Source organism: Solanum pennellii, chromosome 2 (genome assembly GCF_001406875.1).
Source record: "Solanum pennellii chromosome 2, SPENNV200".
Lineage (NCBI taxonomy): Eukaryota > Viridiplantae > Streptophyta > Magnoliopsida > Solanales > Solanaceae > Solanum > Solanum pennellii.
In genome coordinates this window covers 50,970,523-50,989,210 of record NC_028638.1, presented here as the reverse complement: position 1 = coordinate 50,989,210, position 18,688 = coordinate 50,970,523, and the positions used below count along the sequence as shown (strand labels likewise).

The window sequence follows — 18,688 nt, the reverse complement described above, 5'->3', positions numbered from 1 at the left end:
GAATATAAGAGAAGAGGCTTTTATGTATATGATAATCAAAGGGAGTGGAAAAGCAGCTGTAATTCTTTCATATGCAGCTGGATATATACTGATGAACCGAAAAAGTTGGAAGAAAGAAAGGAATCATTAAAGCATACAGTAGAAAAACTTAGTGTTATTATTAGACTCATCTAGCAATTGGATGAAAAGGATACAACCAGCTACTTGAGGATTTCCATCTGATATAACTTCTATTTCTTCTGTTGTCATTGCAATAGCTAATCCACATCCAAGTTCAATGACTCTTTTCTGTGTAACTCAGATCACTTTCAGCCGTAGAGATGGTGTTGCACCTGTTATCTTCCTTACCCAAATAGCGGAGAGGAGAAAATTAATTAAAATATTGAGGAAAATTGCTAAGTATAATGGTTGGTTTTTTTTTTCGTACATGAAGGAGATTCATCAACAATGAAAATATTATACAGTATTGTATGTGTCCCAAAAACAGTTTTAACTTCATTACAGGAGGTGGAGGAACAGTAGAACAATCCCAGTTTTATTTTCACAGAGCATTTTCTTGAGTCATGATTTTCTGGCACAAGTTTGTGACATCTTGGACTAATCATAAAACTTTACATAGAGTCCTCCAATTCTTGCTGCTAATGGCACGTCCTAGGAACCTGTCGACTCAAGCAAGAGCCATGATCACAAACAGAAGTCTTGTAACAATGGGGACAGACATGACCAGACGAACTACGTTGAAGGAACCATGGCCTTCACCACATATCCGGCAGCAAATCTGCTTAAAATATAGGACATCCGTCAACCACAATCCCTTTAGCAGTTGGACAAGAAGCCAAAGGGCATGTATCTGTATGACTTCCCCACCACTGAAGGCTAACATGCTCCTGTCCTAAGCACAAATACAATAATACTCCCATGAATGCTAATCCGGCATCTAATGCCCCAGATAAAACATAATTGTGACGACTCCACCAACTCTTGTAGTATCGATATAAAACAAATCCTGAAACAAATGCAATAATGATCCAACTGTTGTAGTTGACAGCAGTAGCAGGTGGTATTTTAATTATTCCGGCTAATACCACAGGCACCGAAATCAATCTAATCCAGTGATGGTTTGGGAAAGCTTTCTGTAACAGCCAAACAAATACAGGAGCTATAGAGCCAGTCAGGAAAAACCAATTTATGGCTGAGTAATAGCCAAGATTTCCAAAAATTCTCTGTGACCCAATCAGACCCCAGACAACTGAGGCATCATAGAATACATGATCAGCTGGGCATGTCCATGGACTGCCTTGAGGAAGCCGAGCCCTATCGCAAATATATGGGACAGAGTCCATTAGCCACCATGCTGTTCCCAGATGTGCAAACGCTGATATTAAGGTTCCAACTACCTGAATAAGTAATCCCAAAAAAAAAAAACAGATTTGGGACAGGTCTGTATAGTTATAGACCTAAAACATGAATAACGCCTTTGCAGACCAAGCTTTTCAATTTGCAGAACTCTGTTACTTCTCTTTGCCAAAAGATTAAGAAAACTAACCTGAGCCATGAACATTGCCCTTGGAGGAATCTTCATATAATGTCCAAGTTTTAAGTCTTGCAGGAAGGTTAAACCCTGCTTCATACTGATATAGCCATACACCTTGAAGCACATATTAGCAACTGGATATCCTGGATACAAGTATCCCATTATGTACTCCGTGATCACATTCAAACCAGGTGTCTGAGCAACAAAGCTCGTGGAACATCAGAGTTGCCAAATGAAGAAAGCAACTCACAACACTGACACCAAGCTATAATTTTAACTAAATCCGACAGTGAGTATTTGGACAAAAACTGTAGCTATTGATGATCTCAAGCTGTTATTTTACTGAAAATTAAATATGTGCTTACTTGATTTGTGGTAGCAGTAATAACTCCAATTGGGAGGGTGAAAAAGAACGCCAGGCCACATGCTAACAAAACACCCCACCATGTTAATTGAAGCTTGTTCTTGTAATATTCACATACAAATACAGTTGCTATAATATTTATTAGTAGTATAATCGTGAACCACCATTCAGGAACTTGCTTGTATTTTCTCATGAGCTTCGTGTGCACGTCCATTTTCTTTTCCTGTAAAGCAGACTTGCTGAGATGCCATAGATCCCTGCACCACTATAACTAGTCAAGTGGTGCTTCCATTCTATACATCGAGGCAGGGGTTACTTTCACTAATGGTTACTAAACTTTATGCACTAAACTTTTCTAGTCTGAAAACTATTGCCACATTAAAATACTGAATTTTATCCACTATAACAGCAAAGTATGAAGCTTACCATCCATGAAAGAGGAAGACATGAACAACCGTGGCAGTGAGGCAGGCAAAGCTGAATCCATAAGTTAGTAAAAGGACAATGCTGAGATAAAGACGACCCTCGTGGTCATACTTCTCTAAATCAATGTGAAAGTTAGGGTCTATGATGTTTGAAATGTTGTAATCATGACCGTTTTCTTTAAACAAGCCATCCGAGAATATTGGGAAGTTCCTGGCCTTGTAGACATTGAACCAGTACATAAGAGGTGTAACAACATACATAATGAGAAAATAACCAACAGCAATGTTTGCAGTTGCAAACCATGGGCTAGCTAGTGGGCTCCCAAGATAGGAGGATATGGTGGACCAATCGAACCCAATGGTGCCTACTCCAAGGCCATGAAGCCCTGAACCCAACTGTTGGACTAGGACAGAGGAAGGGAACAATAAACACAGCCAAGAAACGGAACTTAGCATTGGAAAAAGGTAACCTGGAAAGACGTAGTAACCAAAGCTGCAGATAAAGGCAATGAGGAAAAATTGGTTTCTTGTCACTCCATTCTTGGGTCTCTCTTCTTTATCATGAAGGGCCCTGCCATTGGAAGGAAAAATCTTAAAGCAGTGGTGACATGTAGGAGTGTTCAAAAAGAATAAAAAATCAAATCAAACCAAACCAAAGGTAACATGTTCAGTTTAACGAATTAACATTTTCGATATGATTATATTTATCTATATAAAAATTACTACTAAAATTAACAAATATTAAATTATGATATCATAAACCAAAATGCAATATGTGTATAAAAAATTATGCGATGTATATCTTTGTTCGTGCGGAATAGAGTATGGAATAAAAATGTATATAATAATACGCGGATTAAATTTTAAAATGACAAAACTAACCCTTTTTGGTTTGAAATTGGCGGCAGGGAAAGGAAAAATATCAATTGAAATGAATTTAATAGCTTATAATTATTCAGTAACAATTGATACGGAAATGTATATCAATTGAAGAAAAAAGAGTTATGTATTTTCATAATAATGATGGAAACTTTATTTTTTGTTGTAAAGACTTGCAAGCATGAATGTGCTATACTTTTCCTTCTGGGAACGCTACTTACTATTATCTATGTCACACTTTTTTTTTTGTAAGAATTTGTTTCAATATAAGGTACTATTAAATTTAAAATAATTTTTTATTTTAATTTTAATTTGATCTCAGATGACATAATTTATAATATCATCATAGTTATTTTTTTTTTTAAGATTACACTTTGTGTTTAAATTTTGTGTGATTATATTTGACTAGACATCAAAATTATTTAATAATATAATTTATAATCACATCATATTTATAATTTATTAATCGCACCTTATTTATAATTTGTTTTGGATTACTTCTTCTTTATCTATTTATATATGTGGTAGATTTTACTAACCACAAAATTTTAAAAAGAAACAACCGCTAACCTCTAATCAAAAACAAATCTTAGATACTAAATCCTAGTAGGTAACTTAGAGGTGAATTATGTAGGTGTACTGAATCACAAGTAATATCATGTTTAGTATCTAATTAGGAGGTAAATTATTCGTTTATAAAATTAATATTATGTTTGATTTGCTAGTTAAAAGTAAGCATAGATCTATAAGTTATAAAGAAATTTATGTAGTATTATTTTATGTATGATAAAATGAGAAATTCTGTATAAAATAATAATTACATAAATTATCTCATAACAATTTTATGTTTACTAATACTTGCATTATTCTGACTAAATGGTAAGAGGAAAAATTAAAAACCAGGATATTTGTAGTTATAGAAAGATACTCTTTTCTTTTACTTTAACTTGTCATATTTGAATTTAGTTAATCATTAAAAATAATGATAAACATGATTATTATTTTAAATATCATATCAAGGATAAATAAAGCCACATAAAATGAAATGAAGTAAATACTAGATTTTAAAAAATGATTAAGATAATTAGTTTATTAAGAGTAAGAGAAAATATATAATTTTTTCATATGCTTAAATAACAAATTGAAGTAGAAAAAAAATTGTTTTTGAATCAATAGATAAATAGGAGTAAAGAGAGTGAGCAATATTTTATTTTCAGAAAAGGATCAAAATTGTCATAAACTATGTGAAATAGATCAATTATATATCCCCGCCGTCATCCTAAGAGACCACAAATACACTCAAGAGCTAACACCCCAATTTTTTAGTGATGTGGCATGTCACATGAGACTAATCCCCCACCTAAGCGTTGCCAACTAGGATTCACTAAAAAAGAACTAGAACTTTAGAGGCGACAATAGTCGCCACAAAAGCTTGAAAAATCGTCACTAAATTTTTTTAACATTAAATCATAATTTTGTGTTTTTTTCTTCATTCTTTTTAAAAAACAAAAACGATATTGATTAAATAGGAGTTTGAAGACATTGTACGTTTTATCTTTATGTTATATATATAGGTATAAAATCTACAATGATGAATTATATAGTAGGAGATGTGAATCCAGAAGTAATTTTTATGATTTTTTGTAATAATATTGAGTGTCTTTAATATTGATATTGCAAATTATTTATTTTAAAAAATTAAGTTGCAATCAAAAAATAATTATCATGTTTTTTTTGTTGAAAAAATTGATTTTGTTAGCGAATGGTTGTTGGAGCCTTAGTCGTGGCTAAAAATTACTCATAACCTTTAGTGACAATATTTTAAAATTTTGTGGCAACTTTATTGCCACTAAATGTCATGTTCTTTGTAGTGAATCTTAATTGGCAACACTTAGCTGAAGGTATTAGTCCCATGTGGCATGTACATCACTAAAAAATTGTGGTGTTAACTCTTGAGGATATCTGTGATCTCGTAAACGGTCGGACATTTTTGATCCCAAAATATAATGGAGGATATAAGTGGTCTGTTTCGTATAGTTAAGGACAATTTCGACCCTTTTCTGTTTTATTTTTAAAGTAAAAAGATATGTGGGTCACCGCTCACGTACCGCCGACACAATTCATATGCAATTAAACCCGCCACATAAATTTAGCTGTGAATCTATTCAATTCAACTATCTCTTGTCATTGTGGTTTAATAGTGGCCATACCTGAATATGGAGACCTGAACGAGATTTTGGGGCCACCACATGGCTGCCGGCTCTACCAAATACCGTCGGAAAATCCCAGCCCAATCAAATCCCAACACTTGCGTGGTAATAATGACGATCAACGCCACCCAAAAAGTCAACTTCTGCTTGTAGAACAACTTCATGGCGCTAACCACGTGAATCGCATACGGGTTCCCGGCGCCGGAATTAGCGAAGATCGTGATAAGCACGTGCTCTTTCACGTTGAATGGGCCAGGATTCAGTGTGAATTCCCACTTGCTTCCTTCGAAAAAAACTCGGTCAGTAATACCCTTGGCCATGAGGTGGCCCAACGGAACCACCGCAATTTGGGCGGAGATAGAGGTGATGGTGAGCGGTTCATTGCGGTACCAGAAGAATTGGTTGAGGAATGAGAGTAGGAAACAAGCGATAGTGCCGAGAAACCACATGCGAAAAGTAACCACCGGCAAAGTAGGATCGTCGGTGATGGGGACGGTGAGTGCAACTTGTTCAACCGGAGAGTCATCATTATCATCATCAGCAGTACTGTTGCAATGGAGTAGTTGATCCGTTTGAACTACAAATTAATGTGATGTTTGTGTTTGAGAATAGTGAAATTAAGTAGAGTTATTGGGGAAAAAAATGGAGTGGAATTCTTACTTAGTAGAGCTGAGATTTCCGATTCGGTATCATTCATTGCTGAGATTTTCCCCCAAATTGGTATAAAGATGTTGAGTTACACTATTGAAATTGGAATAAACACTTGTCTCATTTTCAACGCCAAACAGTCTTAGTAGTAATTCTAAGATTTATGAATTTTAAACTCGTGACATTGTTGAAAATGTTTCCAAGGATATATGAGGCTCAAGTATTATGATTTAAATCCATTTTCTCTTGGTCAACTCCTCGATTATTTTTCCACAACAAAATGTAAAATAAATGGGCAAATACAAACAAAACGTGTTTCCCTTGAAATATCGACACCCAACTTGCTTATTACTAATGATGAAGATTGTACGTCTTCCTTTCACTTTTTGTCAAATTTATGGACCAAAATAGTTCATTATCTTTTGTGTTTAGGATCAATAAATATAGTCATGTTTACTATAAGTGGAGTATTAATAGTAACACATTTCTTTTTTATGAAGTTGTTGCACTTCCAGTATCAAACCCTAACTACCGTGGTTTCTAACAGATTAAACCAAATGCAGGTTACTTTTCCTTCAAACCCAACAACTTGTAGATTTTTTTCACTTGGTTATACCAATCAGTAACTAGGATTGTGAAATTTTGGGGAAAGAAATCAACAAGAGAACGATCGGTTTTGTTTTAAGATAAAGAGAAGAAGTTGTTTGCTTTTGATTTATCATAAACAATTTATTTATTTAGAAACAAAATACATATCATCTTTGAGAGAGGCAAGTTTGGCCAATTTATATATTGGCTCAGTTTGTGTCCTAAGTCCTATTTCCTTGAGGAAAGGATCTATTCCTTCTATATTCATGCTCGCTAACGGTTGTGTTATATTTCTTCTTTCTTGATGATAATTTAAGATATACAAACGCTTTCTGCAATACTAGTCAAACAAATAGCGGAGCTATCGTTCCAATCAGAAAAAACCAATTTATGGCAAAGATTTCCAAAAATCCTCCGTGGGAAGTTTCACAAATAGCCATCATAATAAATTTAATTATGCTTATTCTTTGTATATTTACATGTTATAGTTATAATATAAGCTGTCTCGTTTGTCTAATTCATGGATTTTTGCAGATTTATATAATTCGCAGTTACATTTGTATAATTCAGTTATTTTTGTACAAAACTCGAAACAACAAATTTATACATTTACAAACATCATAAGAGTAAATGCTTATACAAATTCTGAATTATATAAAAGTTGTATAAATTATATTATACAAATTTTAAATTATACAAACATGCGAATTATACAAAACTAAAAAATTTTAGCCGCATAATTATAACTAAAAGTAGATCGTGAATTATAATTAAGACAAACTATGACTTTGTTAACTAATTAACTAGTATATCTTTGGTTATACATGTAATTTTGAGGAAAAAAAATGATTACATGAAAATAAACATTTTGGGCAAATTAGACAAAAGCCCACTGAACGTTTATAGGCCGCTTGTGTTCTGTTCAAACGACCCCAATAAAATTCACCATAAGTTTTTTCTTTATCCAACTTGTCTTCCACTCAATTTAGAGAGAAGAAAAAGCATCCACTAAAGTTTACTATAAACTGAAGAAATACGAAAAAATAACATATATTAAAACACATAAATTTGTCATTCTAGTCAGAATGCACTACATAAAGCTTGTTTTATATATTAAGTCGACTATAAATTTAGTTTCAAATTTGACACGTTAAAGTCATCTCTCTATTTTAAGAGATTGCCTATTTTAGTTAAAATACATTTTTTATGGAGTTACTTTCATCTCTGTTCATTCCACATTGACATGCCTTGTTCACATGCTAACTCACCCAGTGGTCGAGTCAGAAATTTCTTAAAATATGTCTAGAAATAGCAATTTGTTATGTTAAGAATGTCCAAAATATATTATTTAATCATTTTGTATATCATTTTACTTGTATATATGCTAAATTTTTTTCGACGAATTGGACACCCTTGACAGTATGTGGCTACGCCACTAAAACCCACCTCATTTTTTTCTTAAGACACAAGAAAAATAAATTAAAAAACTACTTATTTTCTGCGAAAAAAACACACCTTAAAAGACGATTTGTTTGATAAAAAGGAAAAAATATTTTTATCATGTTATTTTTTCTTTTTAACATTTTAATTGAAAAATGAAAAACAATATCAATTTATTTTAAAATAAAAAAATATTATATATATTTAAATTTTTTTTGTCATTTGACATTATCCACGAAAGACTTTCTGGTTAAGACTTTGATGGGCTCTACAAAATGGCCCATTTGCTCATATTAATTTTTGTGCCACAGCGTCAGTAGCCTACACGCACGAAACATAGTGCCGTAAACAACAGACGGCAAAATCAAAATCCACTGGCTTTTCTGTTCCAGATGCCAATTAATTTTCATTCACAAAACAATCGAAAACGCCAATAGATTCAACAGCATTTACTGAAAGTCAAAGTTTCACTTTGAAAAAATTCTTGTATAAAAGTACAACTTCCATTTATTGTCATGGCAACAAGTCAACTTGGGTACAATAGAACAAAATTCTTTATATTCACAATTTGTTACGTCAATTAATTATGGGTAATGGTATTATTTCTCTTCTTTTTGTTGTTCTGCTTCTGTTTTGTAGCTCAGGAGCAGAGGTTGTCACAGTAGATGTTCATGCAGCTCGTCAACTCATCCAATCTGGATACCGTTATGTTGATGTTAGGTAAAAAATATTAACACAAATTTTAGATTAATATTTTTCTTCAATATGAAAATTGAAATCTGATCTGATTTTCATTCAATTCATATTGAACAGGACAGAAGAAGAATATAAGAAAGGGCATGTACACAACTCTTTGAATATTCCCTATATGTTTAATACTCCACAAGGTCTCTCCTCTTTCTTTTGTGTTTGTATCTTTATTTCCTAATTAGGTAAAATAAATGATATTTGGTGATTTTAGGTAGGGTGAAGAATCCAAAATTTATGGAGCAGGTATCTTCAGCGTGCGACAAAGAAGAAAAACTAATTGTGGTAATACATCTAATTATAATTGTATTGTTTATTTTCCAAGATAAATGTTACGTATGTAATTTGATGGGTAATCATTCAGGGATGTCAAAGTGGTGTGAGGTCCCTGTATGCTACTACTGATCTTGTTAATGCTGTAAGTTGAATTGTCTCTCTTTTTTCTTTTTTTTTTTTCTATCTGGTTATACAATTATGTGATTTGGTTAAATAAACAATATGATATGATGAAATTGGTAGGAATTCAAGCATGCGAGCAACATGGGAGGTGGGTATCTGGCTTGGGTGGAGAATGGATTTGCTGTAAACAAACCACAAGATGAGCTTTGATCACCTTAATTGCAGCAGTTTCGCTGGAGATCAACTGTAAACAAATTAATCACCTACCAATAAATTGTTCATTAGAATCAAGCATGTATTTTCTCTATTTGTCCACCCACGTGTGTATTCGCCTCCGCTTCGAAACAGAGGCGAACCCACGGGATCACATGTGATGCATCTTCGAATTTTATTAACTTTTTTATTTGAACCTTAAAAATATTAAATGAAACGGGCTAGCTAATTTCGAATTTATGACTTCACACGAGGCAAAATGAACTTTACGGGGAAGAATCTTTTAATTCATATTTATATGTAAGTACATTAGTTTTATTTTTATATGTTTAATAACAATTTCATAAAAATCAATATTGTGTGACATGCTTTAGCTAACGTGTATTTAATTTTAATTGTATATTCATCATCTTCAAGTTCTGATTTCGCATTTATCCCGATGATTAGTTAGATGTAAACAAAAGAGTTGCATAACGTCTGATCTTGACCTCTACATTTTTTTAGATTGCGGTCACTATACGTAATGTTTACTAGAGTAGTAGTAAAAAATGTTTTATTTTTTCAGAAGCAAGATGTTAGATTAAATTTTAAAGAAAAATAAATACTTTTGAGTAGTTCTACAAATTTACTTTTATAAACTGAATTTGTTTTTTACTTCAGAACTCCAACCACTAAAGCTGTTCCTCTACCTTTCTATAAATTCTCAACTGCCAAATAAGCCCTCTAGAATGATAAGCTTAAATTATTGTTAATAAAATAGTACCGTCATTAATTTGCAATTATTTAATGCATTTGTTAAATTTCGCCGGCACATAATTCATCACCTTTTTAAAATTTATTTATACCGAGTACGCCATCCGTCCAGTCATAAATCTATTACCATTCCTACTTTTTTGAATTAAATAGTATTCTTCCAATCACTTTTAATTTTAAAATGAAGTTTTGCTTTTACTTATGATAAGGGCAGAGCCAGCCAACGTATAATATTACTATTCATACGTGTTTGGAATTAATTTTATATATAGATACTAAATGTTGAATTCATCCAGTTAGTTCGTGTGTTTTGTTCTTTAAATTTTAAATAATTTTATTAAAAACTCTATAGCTCGCTTACCACTTTTGACATAGTAATACTAAATTTCAATTAAAAGAAATTATTTGGTAAAATATTTATATCAATAATTATTTTTCTAATGAATATGAAAAAAATTAAACATGACAAGTAAATATGGAAAAAAAAATACTATAGATTACAAAAAGATATACTTATCTAAAACATGAACAAAATGAGAAAAAGATAATCATATTTTCTTAATTACGTGAATAGACCAAAATAAAATCTATTTAAATGAATGGAGGAAATAATATTTTTGTCTATGTTTAACTGCCACAACTAGTGTCAGTAAACATATAGCGTGATAACCAGCAAGACCCACACCCCATAAATAGGCGTGAGGGAGCATGTGGGAACTTAAGATTGTCGCAATACCTTAAAATAACAAGGATATATTATTGTGGAAAAAAAAAGTAGTAGTTGATTTGTTTTATTTGTTCAAAAATTTATCGAAGCGAATATTGTGGTAGAAGTTAATAATAATTTTTTAAAATTAATCGAAGTTTACACAAGTTAATTCTACAACTTCAACGTTTTACCATGGCTACATTATTCTTTCTAACAAAATTTTAGCACAACGTTTGACCTGTGACACCTTGAAAGTGCTGATGCAATTTTAGGTTGATTGTGTTTGTATGATGCATTGTGTTACTCCATTGTTGGAAGAACATAGAAACCAACCTCCCCAACAATAAGACAACTCTTTAATCAATTAACTACAAAAAAGAACAATTTTAAGGTCTAAACCAGACTGGGTCAATGTTGACGACAACACTAATAAAGAGGGATAAATGAATTTAAAATTTGAAGTTTATAGTTCTTGCAAAATTTTAAATTAATAGTATATATACTATCATATTTTATGTTCTGATAGGAATTATTGCTCTAGTCTTTAATTTATGTAATGTAGTTTGACTGATCAGATCTACACTAGGTTTAGGAAATATGCAGACTTCGAGACGTTCCAAAACACACTTGAAGTTGGACTTTTTGTGACTTTTTTCAAAATATGTAGGATCTGAGTAAAATATTTGTCAATTAAGAAAATCGGAAGTGTATCATATAAATCGAACGAAGTGTGTTATTTAAATTCGAACAACATGAGGGTTAACGTGAACCCAAACGTCATATGGTAGCTCCAACTAAGGTTGTTCGCGGTTTGGATAAAAATCAATCCAAATCGAAAAATTGAACCAAATTGATAAAATAATACCAATTTTATTTGTGTTCGGTTTGGTTATTTTTGATTTTTGAAAATCGATAGTATTTGATTTGGTTATGATTTTATTCGTAAAAATCGAAGAAATAACCGAGCCGAGCCGATGAATTATATACATACTTAATATATTGTTTTTATAAACAATTTTAAAGATATTATATATATTCATTAAAATTTCTTTATAATTTACTTATTAAAAGCAAAAATGTCCAAGATGAAAATATTTATTCATGTATATTAGTATCTATAACAATTCTTTATGGGACTGAAAATGTTATTTTCTCTTACTTCTAGGTCAAATTATGGAATTTTAAAGTTTTACAGATAGTAAATTTAGTGATCGAAAGTTCAGTAATTTAAGTCATATTTTGAATGAATTGTTAATTTATTTTTATATATGGTTAATAATCTACCAAGAGAATCACACCAAACCAAAACTGTTAACCACCAAATCAATAAATATATATTATATTTGATTTGATTTAATTTTAATAATTTTAAAACAGCTAATAACCGATCCAAATTAAACCCGTGACACCCCTAGCTCCAACTATGAGAGTGGGTGAAAATCTTTGAATAAAAGAGTTCAAATTTCAATAGCTACCATCAAGATTTCTTTTTTACATGTGCCTAAACCTAGGTAATATGATTTTTAAGAAAAGAGGAAAAACTGTAATTACTACAACATAGGTGTGGCGGGCATTTATAGCAGAACAAGGATGGTCAGAATGCCAATTGGTTGTACAACATATAGCCTAACGATTTGCATCAGGCATTTCACATGGGACCATTATGTTTTGTAACACCCAATGGCCTTACTAAATGTTCATCACTATGACTATGAAGTTGTCAACCAAATCCAGCTGATGAATACTAATGATAAGTCATTGCTGAAGTTTTTGCACTTGAAAAAGATTCCATCTTTCTGCAACACATTTTGTTCTGTTTCAAGAAGATGATGTAAATAAGGTTTATGTAGTTTTCTAAAGGTTGTTGCATACTTTACTTATTTGTCAAGATGGGTAATTTGGAAGGGGCGTCGTTTGCTGAAACACCAACATGGGCCGTGGCAACTGTCGTAGCTGTTCTGGTGAGCATTGGTTTCTTGATTCATGGAAGTTTGAAGAAGTTTGGAAAGGTAAGGAAAAAAAGACTATCTTTCTTGGAAGTGAAAAATTTTCTGTTGAATTCTCTGCTTTCTGTGTTTTGTTGTTATAGTGGTTGCATAGGACAAAGAGGGAACCTCTGTATGCTGCACTAGAGAAAATCAAGGAAGGTAAGCCACCTATTTATCATCTGTATATTGAGTCTTTCTTGATCACTGTATATATAGAAGGTTTCTGCAGTTATTTTTTACTTGAACTTCAAATATACTACAGTTATCGGTTATAGAAAATTGTACATATTAAGTGTGTTCTTAAACACAAATATAGAGTTTGAGCTAAAACTCTTGATGTCAGAAGTTACACCTCTAGTCTAATAAATCCTAAACAGATGGTGTTGGTTCTTCTAAACGTTACTGCTTTTTTGCGCTAAAGTGGAGGGATCCTATCCATTCCACTACAATTTATGATTGCTTGATTAACTCATTTGTTTTGCTTTCTCTTCCCCTTTTTTGTGCGGCAAGCAGAGCTTATGGTTTTTGGACTGCTATCACTGCTTATGGGGCATTGGATCGTTTATATTGCAAAGATTTGTGTCAAATCGTCAGCAGTGAGCAGCCACTTTTATCCCTGTTCTCCGCCAAGAAACAAGATGAAGTCAGCAATTACAAGATTTGCTTTATCAGGTTCTTCATACTCGAATTTCTCAACATCAAGGCTACTGTTAAGCAGTGGACATGAAGATTTTTGTCCTGAGGTAGCCCAGTAATGAATGTTCTACTCAAAATTTAATCTGACATTTACTTTTAACAGTTTTTGGTTGATCTGTCACGAGCTATAATCTACTGAAAATAACTAATGCTACCGTGGAATCTCTAGTCTATTGTTGTAAGCTAAAATTTGTCACATGAGATTGTTCTATGTAAATCCTAAATGTAGCATAATTAATAGTCAAATGTTTTCGTTCACTGAAGTTCCATGATATTACTACATCTAATGCTCATCAGTTACAAGATTGGTCGCGCTAAGAAGCAAATTCTTTTGGAAGTTTAACGTGCCTTGAACTTGAAAATAAGACTCATTTAAACAAAGACTCCTCCGGACTCCCTAGCTCAAGCAACAACTGAAGCTTGTCTTTAGGAAGGAAAAAGAAAGGAAGTTCTCTCACATTTTCTCATTTTCATTTAATTCTCTTTGCAAGTTTCAAATTGCTTTAGTAAAATGGCCAGTGCTTGTACTGGATTCACATGAGCAGAGAACACTCATGTTGGTTTTACCAGGGTCTCCAATCGTTTGCTTCAAAGGAGAGCCTGGAGCAGCTCCATCGCTTTTTGCTTGTCCTCGGTGTTAGCCATGTATCTTATAGCTTTTTTGCCATTGCCCTGGCAATGATCAAGGTTGGATATCTTCTTCATGATTAACTTCTAATTACATCTCAAAACTTTCTTCTCATATCCATCAAGAAACATGAATTAACCATGCAGATATATAGTTGGAGAACATGGGAGAACTATGCCAAGTCGATTGCTCTTCAAAGACTAAAAGGTGCTAAAATTTCCAGCCATACTACTATTCTTCATACTTTATTTGTCATTTCCAGGACACTTACTTGCAAGTTTAACCTTAGGTTCTGAAGAAGCTGTCCCAAACAATACGAGAATGGGACGTCTATCAACTTTTACTTTTCACCAAACCACTCATCCATGGAGCCAGCACAGAGTTCTTGTTTGGCTGGTATTTTCACGGCAAATCTTGTTTATCTGGTTGAGTGAATCCTTGTTATGTGAAATGATTCTTCTATCTCAATTTAAGGGGAGTTATCATAGCCCAATGGTGGAGGTATCTCAGTCATTGAAAAGGGTTCTGGACAACTGTGTACATTTGTTCTGGACAAGTGCGGGGAAAAGTGTTAACATGTACACAATAAGAAGATGAAAAACTAAAAATTAATATAGAATATCAAATTCAAGGTGGCATTTGCAGCTAAAACTATGATTTAGGTTGATACTAATCTGCAATGTCATTCACTAATTCTATGACTATGCAAACAATCATTGTTCACTCAGGTCCAAGTCACAAATCTTAACAATACTGTAGAATTATGTTTAGGTCTTACATTGCTGTTACTTTAATTCACGTATTCAGAAAGAATTATTGTAAACCAGTGCATCGAAGCATATTCATATGTCCTACTTGTATTGGCATCAATCAAATTTAACAATTTTCTCTTATCATTATGTACGTCTGACGAAAATTTCACCTTCATGCTTTAATCTTCACAACCTCTTGAATCTTGACAAGTGATGCAATGAGTCCAGTGATTCAAGATATTTAATTCAATATTCCCTTTTTAGCTTTGTTTCAGCCGCCAGTTCTGGAGTTCTATAAATGAAGCTGACTACATGGCTTTGCGCTTGGCTTTTATTACTGTAAGTCATGTATTGTTATACTTCACAAATGCAAATATTTCACTCAATCGTCATTAAACTTGGAAGTGAAAACTGACTGACTTTCTATGGCTGACTTCATGCTGCCCCCGTTTATAACAATATAAATCAGTTATTAATCGTATTTGAATTTTGGTTATTTTATGAAAATGACTCTCTAAGCTAATAACCACTTAATACAACATTCACTTATGTAGATGATGTGAATCAGTACATAAGAAATACCAAGTAGGCCCTAATTTTGGTACTTCTATGTTGTTCCACTGATTAAGTTCTCTTTATTAATAGAAGCATTTTTACTAATCCATGAAACAAAGGGCTCGCTATCTAGAATTACAGTGACTTCCTACTGCCAAATGTATTTGTTGTTGTTGCGATATCAGGATTTACACCTCTATGTATCCCTTTGACAGAAAAACTTTATATTGTTATTGTGGTCTTGCAGACTCATCAGCTGCCATTAACTTATGATTTCCATAAGTATATGCTTCGAAGCATGGAGGAAGAATTTCGTGATATTGTTGGCATAAGGTACATTGGCATATCTATTTGAAGTTTAAGTTTATGTTTTGAACATAACTTTTGTGTCACAATGTTATATTCAGTACTAGGTCTTCCAACTTATGAATCATCCTACATGATGGCAGAGCAATAATAACTCCATATAAAATATCTGCACTCATACAGATATATGGAATTGCTAGTTCTGAGGTTACACAATTTATGTTTTCTTTTTTATTACAGTTCCGTGTTTCCGCTTAATAGCTACAGCTATCATGTTTGGTTAAACCAGTAAAGATGTTAAGATTGACTTCTTGACTCTCCCTGGAGGGAGTATAAATATTGCCTTTCTATTTCTCTATTTTATCTTCACCAACAAGTTCTACTTCTCTGTTTTATCTTCGCCAACAAGAACCTTTTGTTTTAAATCTATAACTTGGCCTTCCTATCTTTCCCCTTCAACTAGAATTAGTTATTTTCTATCTCATGGCAAAAAAATAGCTGCTCCACGTGAACTATAGTAAGTACTTATAAAAGATTCTATGAGAATTCATATAACTTGTTCTAATTTTCTGTTCCTGACTGTCGTGATCAACAGTTAAAGCTTTCCCTATCTCTAGGCATATACGATGTGTTGTTTATTTCCATTTATATGGTGCTGTAAGAAAAAAGCTGACATATATGTCCCTGTTGGAGGACTAAATGCAATATTTCACAAACTGTAAGATACTATGGTTATGGAAAGACATCTAAGATGTTCCATTTTTTTGTCTTTACTGCACAATTTCACTATGGATCCAGTCATCTAAGACACTCCTTTTCTTTTTCTTGTGTGCAGTGTTCCACTATGGATTTTCGTCATACTTTGTGTATTTTTAAGCTTTCATGGTAACTTTTATCTACTAGATATTATCAGGAATTTCTGCTTCGGAATGCTTTTTTCAGTACAATTTTAATGATCATTGTCCAGGCACAAATATCTACTTTTGGATCTCCTTCTTTCCAGCTATCGTAAGTCCTTGTTATTTGCTGTTCCATTTTTCATTTTGCTTCTGAAGAATAATTTGTTCTCATATTTCTGACTTTGTCAAAAATTGTTATTGGAAGTTAATCCTTTTGGTTGGTACCAAGCTTCATCGCGTGGTGGTCAAGCTGGCAGTTGAAATCATTGACAGTAGTCCATTGGAAGGATTTCATCAGTTCAACCTTAGAGATGAGCTCTTCTGGTTTGGGAAGCCTAGATTTCTGCTGCGGATAATACAATTTGTATCATTCCAGGTATGACCAATAACATCTTTTTATCCTCGAATCCAAATGGTAACAAGAAGAATATTACAACTAATTTTTTAGCTCAATGATATAGCGTCCTTGGATATGCTTTACTGATTGCTCTTCTTTCAATCATATGCAGAATGCATTCGAGATGGCAACATACATATGGTCACTGGTAAGAACTTGAGAAACTAGTGTTCTGATAGAAGTTTTGCTTTGCTGTAAATTAATTCTTCACCCAATATATCCCTTCTGTTAGTCGGTAGATGCAAGTTTCAAACATTAACTATTCACATACTCTCCATTTACTCTGCGCCCTTGTGTGATCAAAGCGAGGGACATAGATTCTTCTGCCTAGTGTTTTTCTTGTTTGACGCTCTTGATTATTTTGCCTTTTTGGGAGCCTCTACAATATAACTTGACCAAAATTTTCAACTGGAGAAGCAATTAGTTTTGGTTGGAAACAGAACTTGTACAACTTTAAAGAACATATATAGAACTTTTCAACTCTTATAACAAACTGCAAAGTACTATTGAACTATGGTCTAAACAACACAGAGAGTTAAACAGACAATGCTTTCATATGTAGTTTGTCTGTTTTATGTTTATACCTAATCCTTAGGCGAGGCAACACAGACATTCGTGTCACTGCATGAATACAACTTTTTTCCATATGTACATGGGGATGACAACTAATTTCCTTTTCTTGGTGCAGTGGGAAATTAAGGGATCTTCATGTTTCACAGACAATCACACATTTCTTGTGATTCGCTTGTCATTTGGGTAACTATCTTGTGTCTCACTTCCTTGTTAACTTGTTTCTGAATACACTGATTTTCGCATGATCCTTGTGACTTGGTGCAGGGTTGTTTCTCAATTCTGGTGTAGCTTTGTCACATTTCCGCTCTATGTTATTGTTGCTCAGGTAACTAACAAACACAATGTAATCTCTTTTTTTGTCCTTAGTAATCATTCTACACATTTTATGTCAAGTCAGTGATCCATGTTTAAGCAGATGGGTTCGAGATACAAGAAGACCATTGTTTCAGAGAATGTTAGGACTTCGCTACATGGATGGCGACACAAGGTGAAAACTAGACTAGAAGGTTCTGTTGTTTCTCCAGAAATATTGTTAGCAACCACATCATTAGAATCCCTGGCGGAGGATGAGGTAGATCAAATTCATAGCATTGCTACTATCAGCACAGAGGTGTTTGCTGAGAGTACAGTTGAGTCGAAACAACGAGTCCCTCTTGAGCAAAGTTGTACCAATGAGATCTCAGAATGTGATGAGTTACATATTCCACTTTCTCCTAGAAATCATGGAGAGGTTTGATCAAAACAATGATGAGATGATATAGTTTCGCTCCTTATATTACAGAAACCACAACCTTAGACATACTAATCAACTTGTTCATCTTGCTTTTGTCCAAATTTTCCAGGCTATATATAGATGCATCTTTTTTTTCTCTTCATCAGCCATTCAATCGCAGTGCGGTGTTCTCAAAAAGCTTATTTTGTTGTCCATCCAGTTCTTGGCTGTCTATTTAAGAAAATCTTTATATGAACAATTATAAATTACTCC

General features: G+C 33.1%; 3 protein-coding genes across 5 annotated transcripts; 2 read left to right on the top strand and 1 right to left on the bottom strand.

The window, feature by feature from the left end:
* Window positions 1-105: 105 nt before the first annotated feature.
* On the bottom strand, window positions 106-6,392 carry LOC107009519 (oligopeptide transporter 7-like). The gene is made up of 6 exons (XM_015208863.2): window positions 6,073-6,392; window positions 5,413-5,989; window positions 2,325-2,894; window positions 1,900-2,155; window positions 1,547-1,729; window positions 106-1,397 (listed from the first exon to the last, which is right to left on the bottom strand). Exons 1-6 carry the CDS (start codon window positions 6,107-6,109, stop codon window positions 783-785), a joined length of 2,238 nt encoding a protein of 745 aa, XP_015064349.1. The 5' UTR covers window positions 6,110-6,392; the 3' UTR covers window positions 106-782.
* Window positions 6,393-8,371: 1,979 nt separating this feature from the next.
* LOC107010457 (thiosulfate sulfurtransferase 18) lies at window positions 8,372-9,695 on the top strand. Of its 2 annotated transcripts, XM_015209742.2 has the most exons (6): window positions 8,372-8,623; window positions 8,728-8,808; window positions 8,902-8,975; window positions 9,050-9,120; window positions 9,200-9,253; window positions 9,355-9,695. In XM_015209742.2, exons 1-6 carry the CDS (start codon window positions 8,604-8,606, stop codon window positions 9,442-9,444), a joined length of 390 nt encoding a protein of 129 aa, XP_015065228.1. In that variant the 5' UTR covers window positions 8,372-8,603; the 3' UTR covers window positions 9,445-9,695. The 2 variants fall into 2 exon arrangements, with proteins under 2 accessions (XP_015065228.1, XP_015065227.1); XM_015209741.2 differs by lacking the exon at window positions 8,372-8,623 and having other exon boundaries at window positions 8,630-8,808.
* A 2,739-nt stretch (window positions 9,696-12,434) lies between these two features.
* Window positions 12,435-18,688, top strand: LOC107009259 (MLO-like protein 4). 2 transcript variants are annotated; one of them, XM_015208565.2, is made up of 15 exons: window positions 12,435-12,918; window positions 12,999-13,056; window positions 13,411-13,640; window positions 14,164-14,280; window positions 14,368-14,428; window positions 14,511-14,617; window positions 15,238-15,312; window positions 15,776-15,861; window positions 16,670-16,719; window positions 16,802-16,842; window positions 16,939-17,109; window positions 17,243-17,278; window positions 17,819-17,886; window positions 17,968-18,028; window positions 18,101-18,215. In XM_015208565.2, the coding sequence occupies exons 1-15, from the start codon at window positions 12,799-12,801 to the stop codon at window positions 18,101-18,103; spliced, it is 1,284 nt and encodes a 427-aa protein (XP_015064051.1). In that variant the 5' UTR covers window positions 12,435-12,798; the 3' UTR covers window positions 18,104-18,215. The 2 variants fall into 2 exon arrangements, with proteins under 2 accessions (XP_015064051.1, XP_015064050.1); XM_015208564.2 differs by having other exon boundaries at window positions 12,441-12,918; window positions 18,119-18,688.

Coding starts and splice junctions, on each gene's coding strand:
- LOC107009259 (XM_015208564.2), top strand. CDS start 12,799: ATGGGTAATTTGGAAGGGGCGTCGTTTGCTGAAACACCAACATGGGCC. Junction 14,281..14,367: donor TTGCCCTGGCAATGATCAAG/GTTGGATATCTT, acceptor TTAACCATGCAG/ATATATAGTTGGAGAACATG. Junction 16,843..16,938: donor TCTCCTTCTTTCCAGCTATC/GTAAGTCCTTGT, acceptor TGTTATTGGAAG/TTAATCCTTTTGGTTGGTAC.
- LOC107009519 (XM_015208863.2), bottom strand. CDS start 6,109: ATGAATGATACCGAATCGGAAATCTCAGCTCTACTAA. Junction 2,156..2,324: donor GTCTTCCTCTTTCATGGATG/GTAAGCTTCATA, acceptor ATAGTGGTGCAG/GGATCTATGGCATCTCAGCA. Junction 1,398..1,546: donor GGGCAATGTTCATGGCTCAG/GTTAGTTTTCTT, acceptor TTACTTATTCAG/GTAGTTGGAACCTTAATATC.
- LOC107010457 (XM_015209741.2), top strand. CDS start 8,675: ATGGGTAATGGTATTATTTCTCTTCTTTTTGTTGTTCTGCTTCTGTTT. Junction 8,976..9,049: donor TATGTTTAATACTCCACAAG/GTCTCTCCTCTT, acceptor TGGTGATTTTAG/GTAGGGTGAAGAATCCAAAA. Junction 9,121..9,199: donor AAGAAGAAAAACTAATTGTG/GTAATACATCTA, acceptor GTAATCATTCAG/GGATGTCAAAGTGGTGTGAG.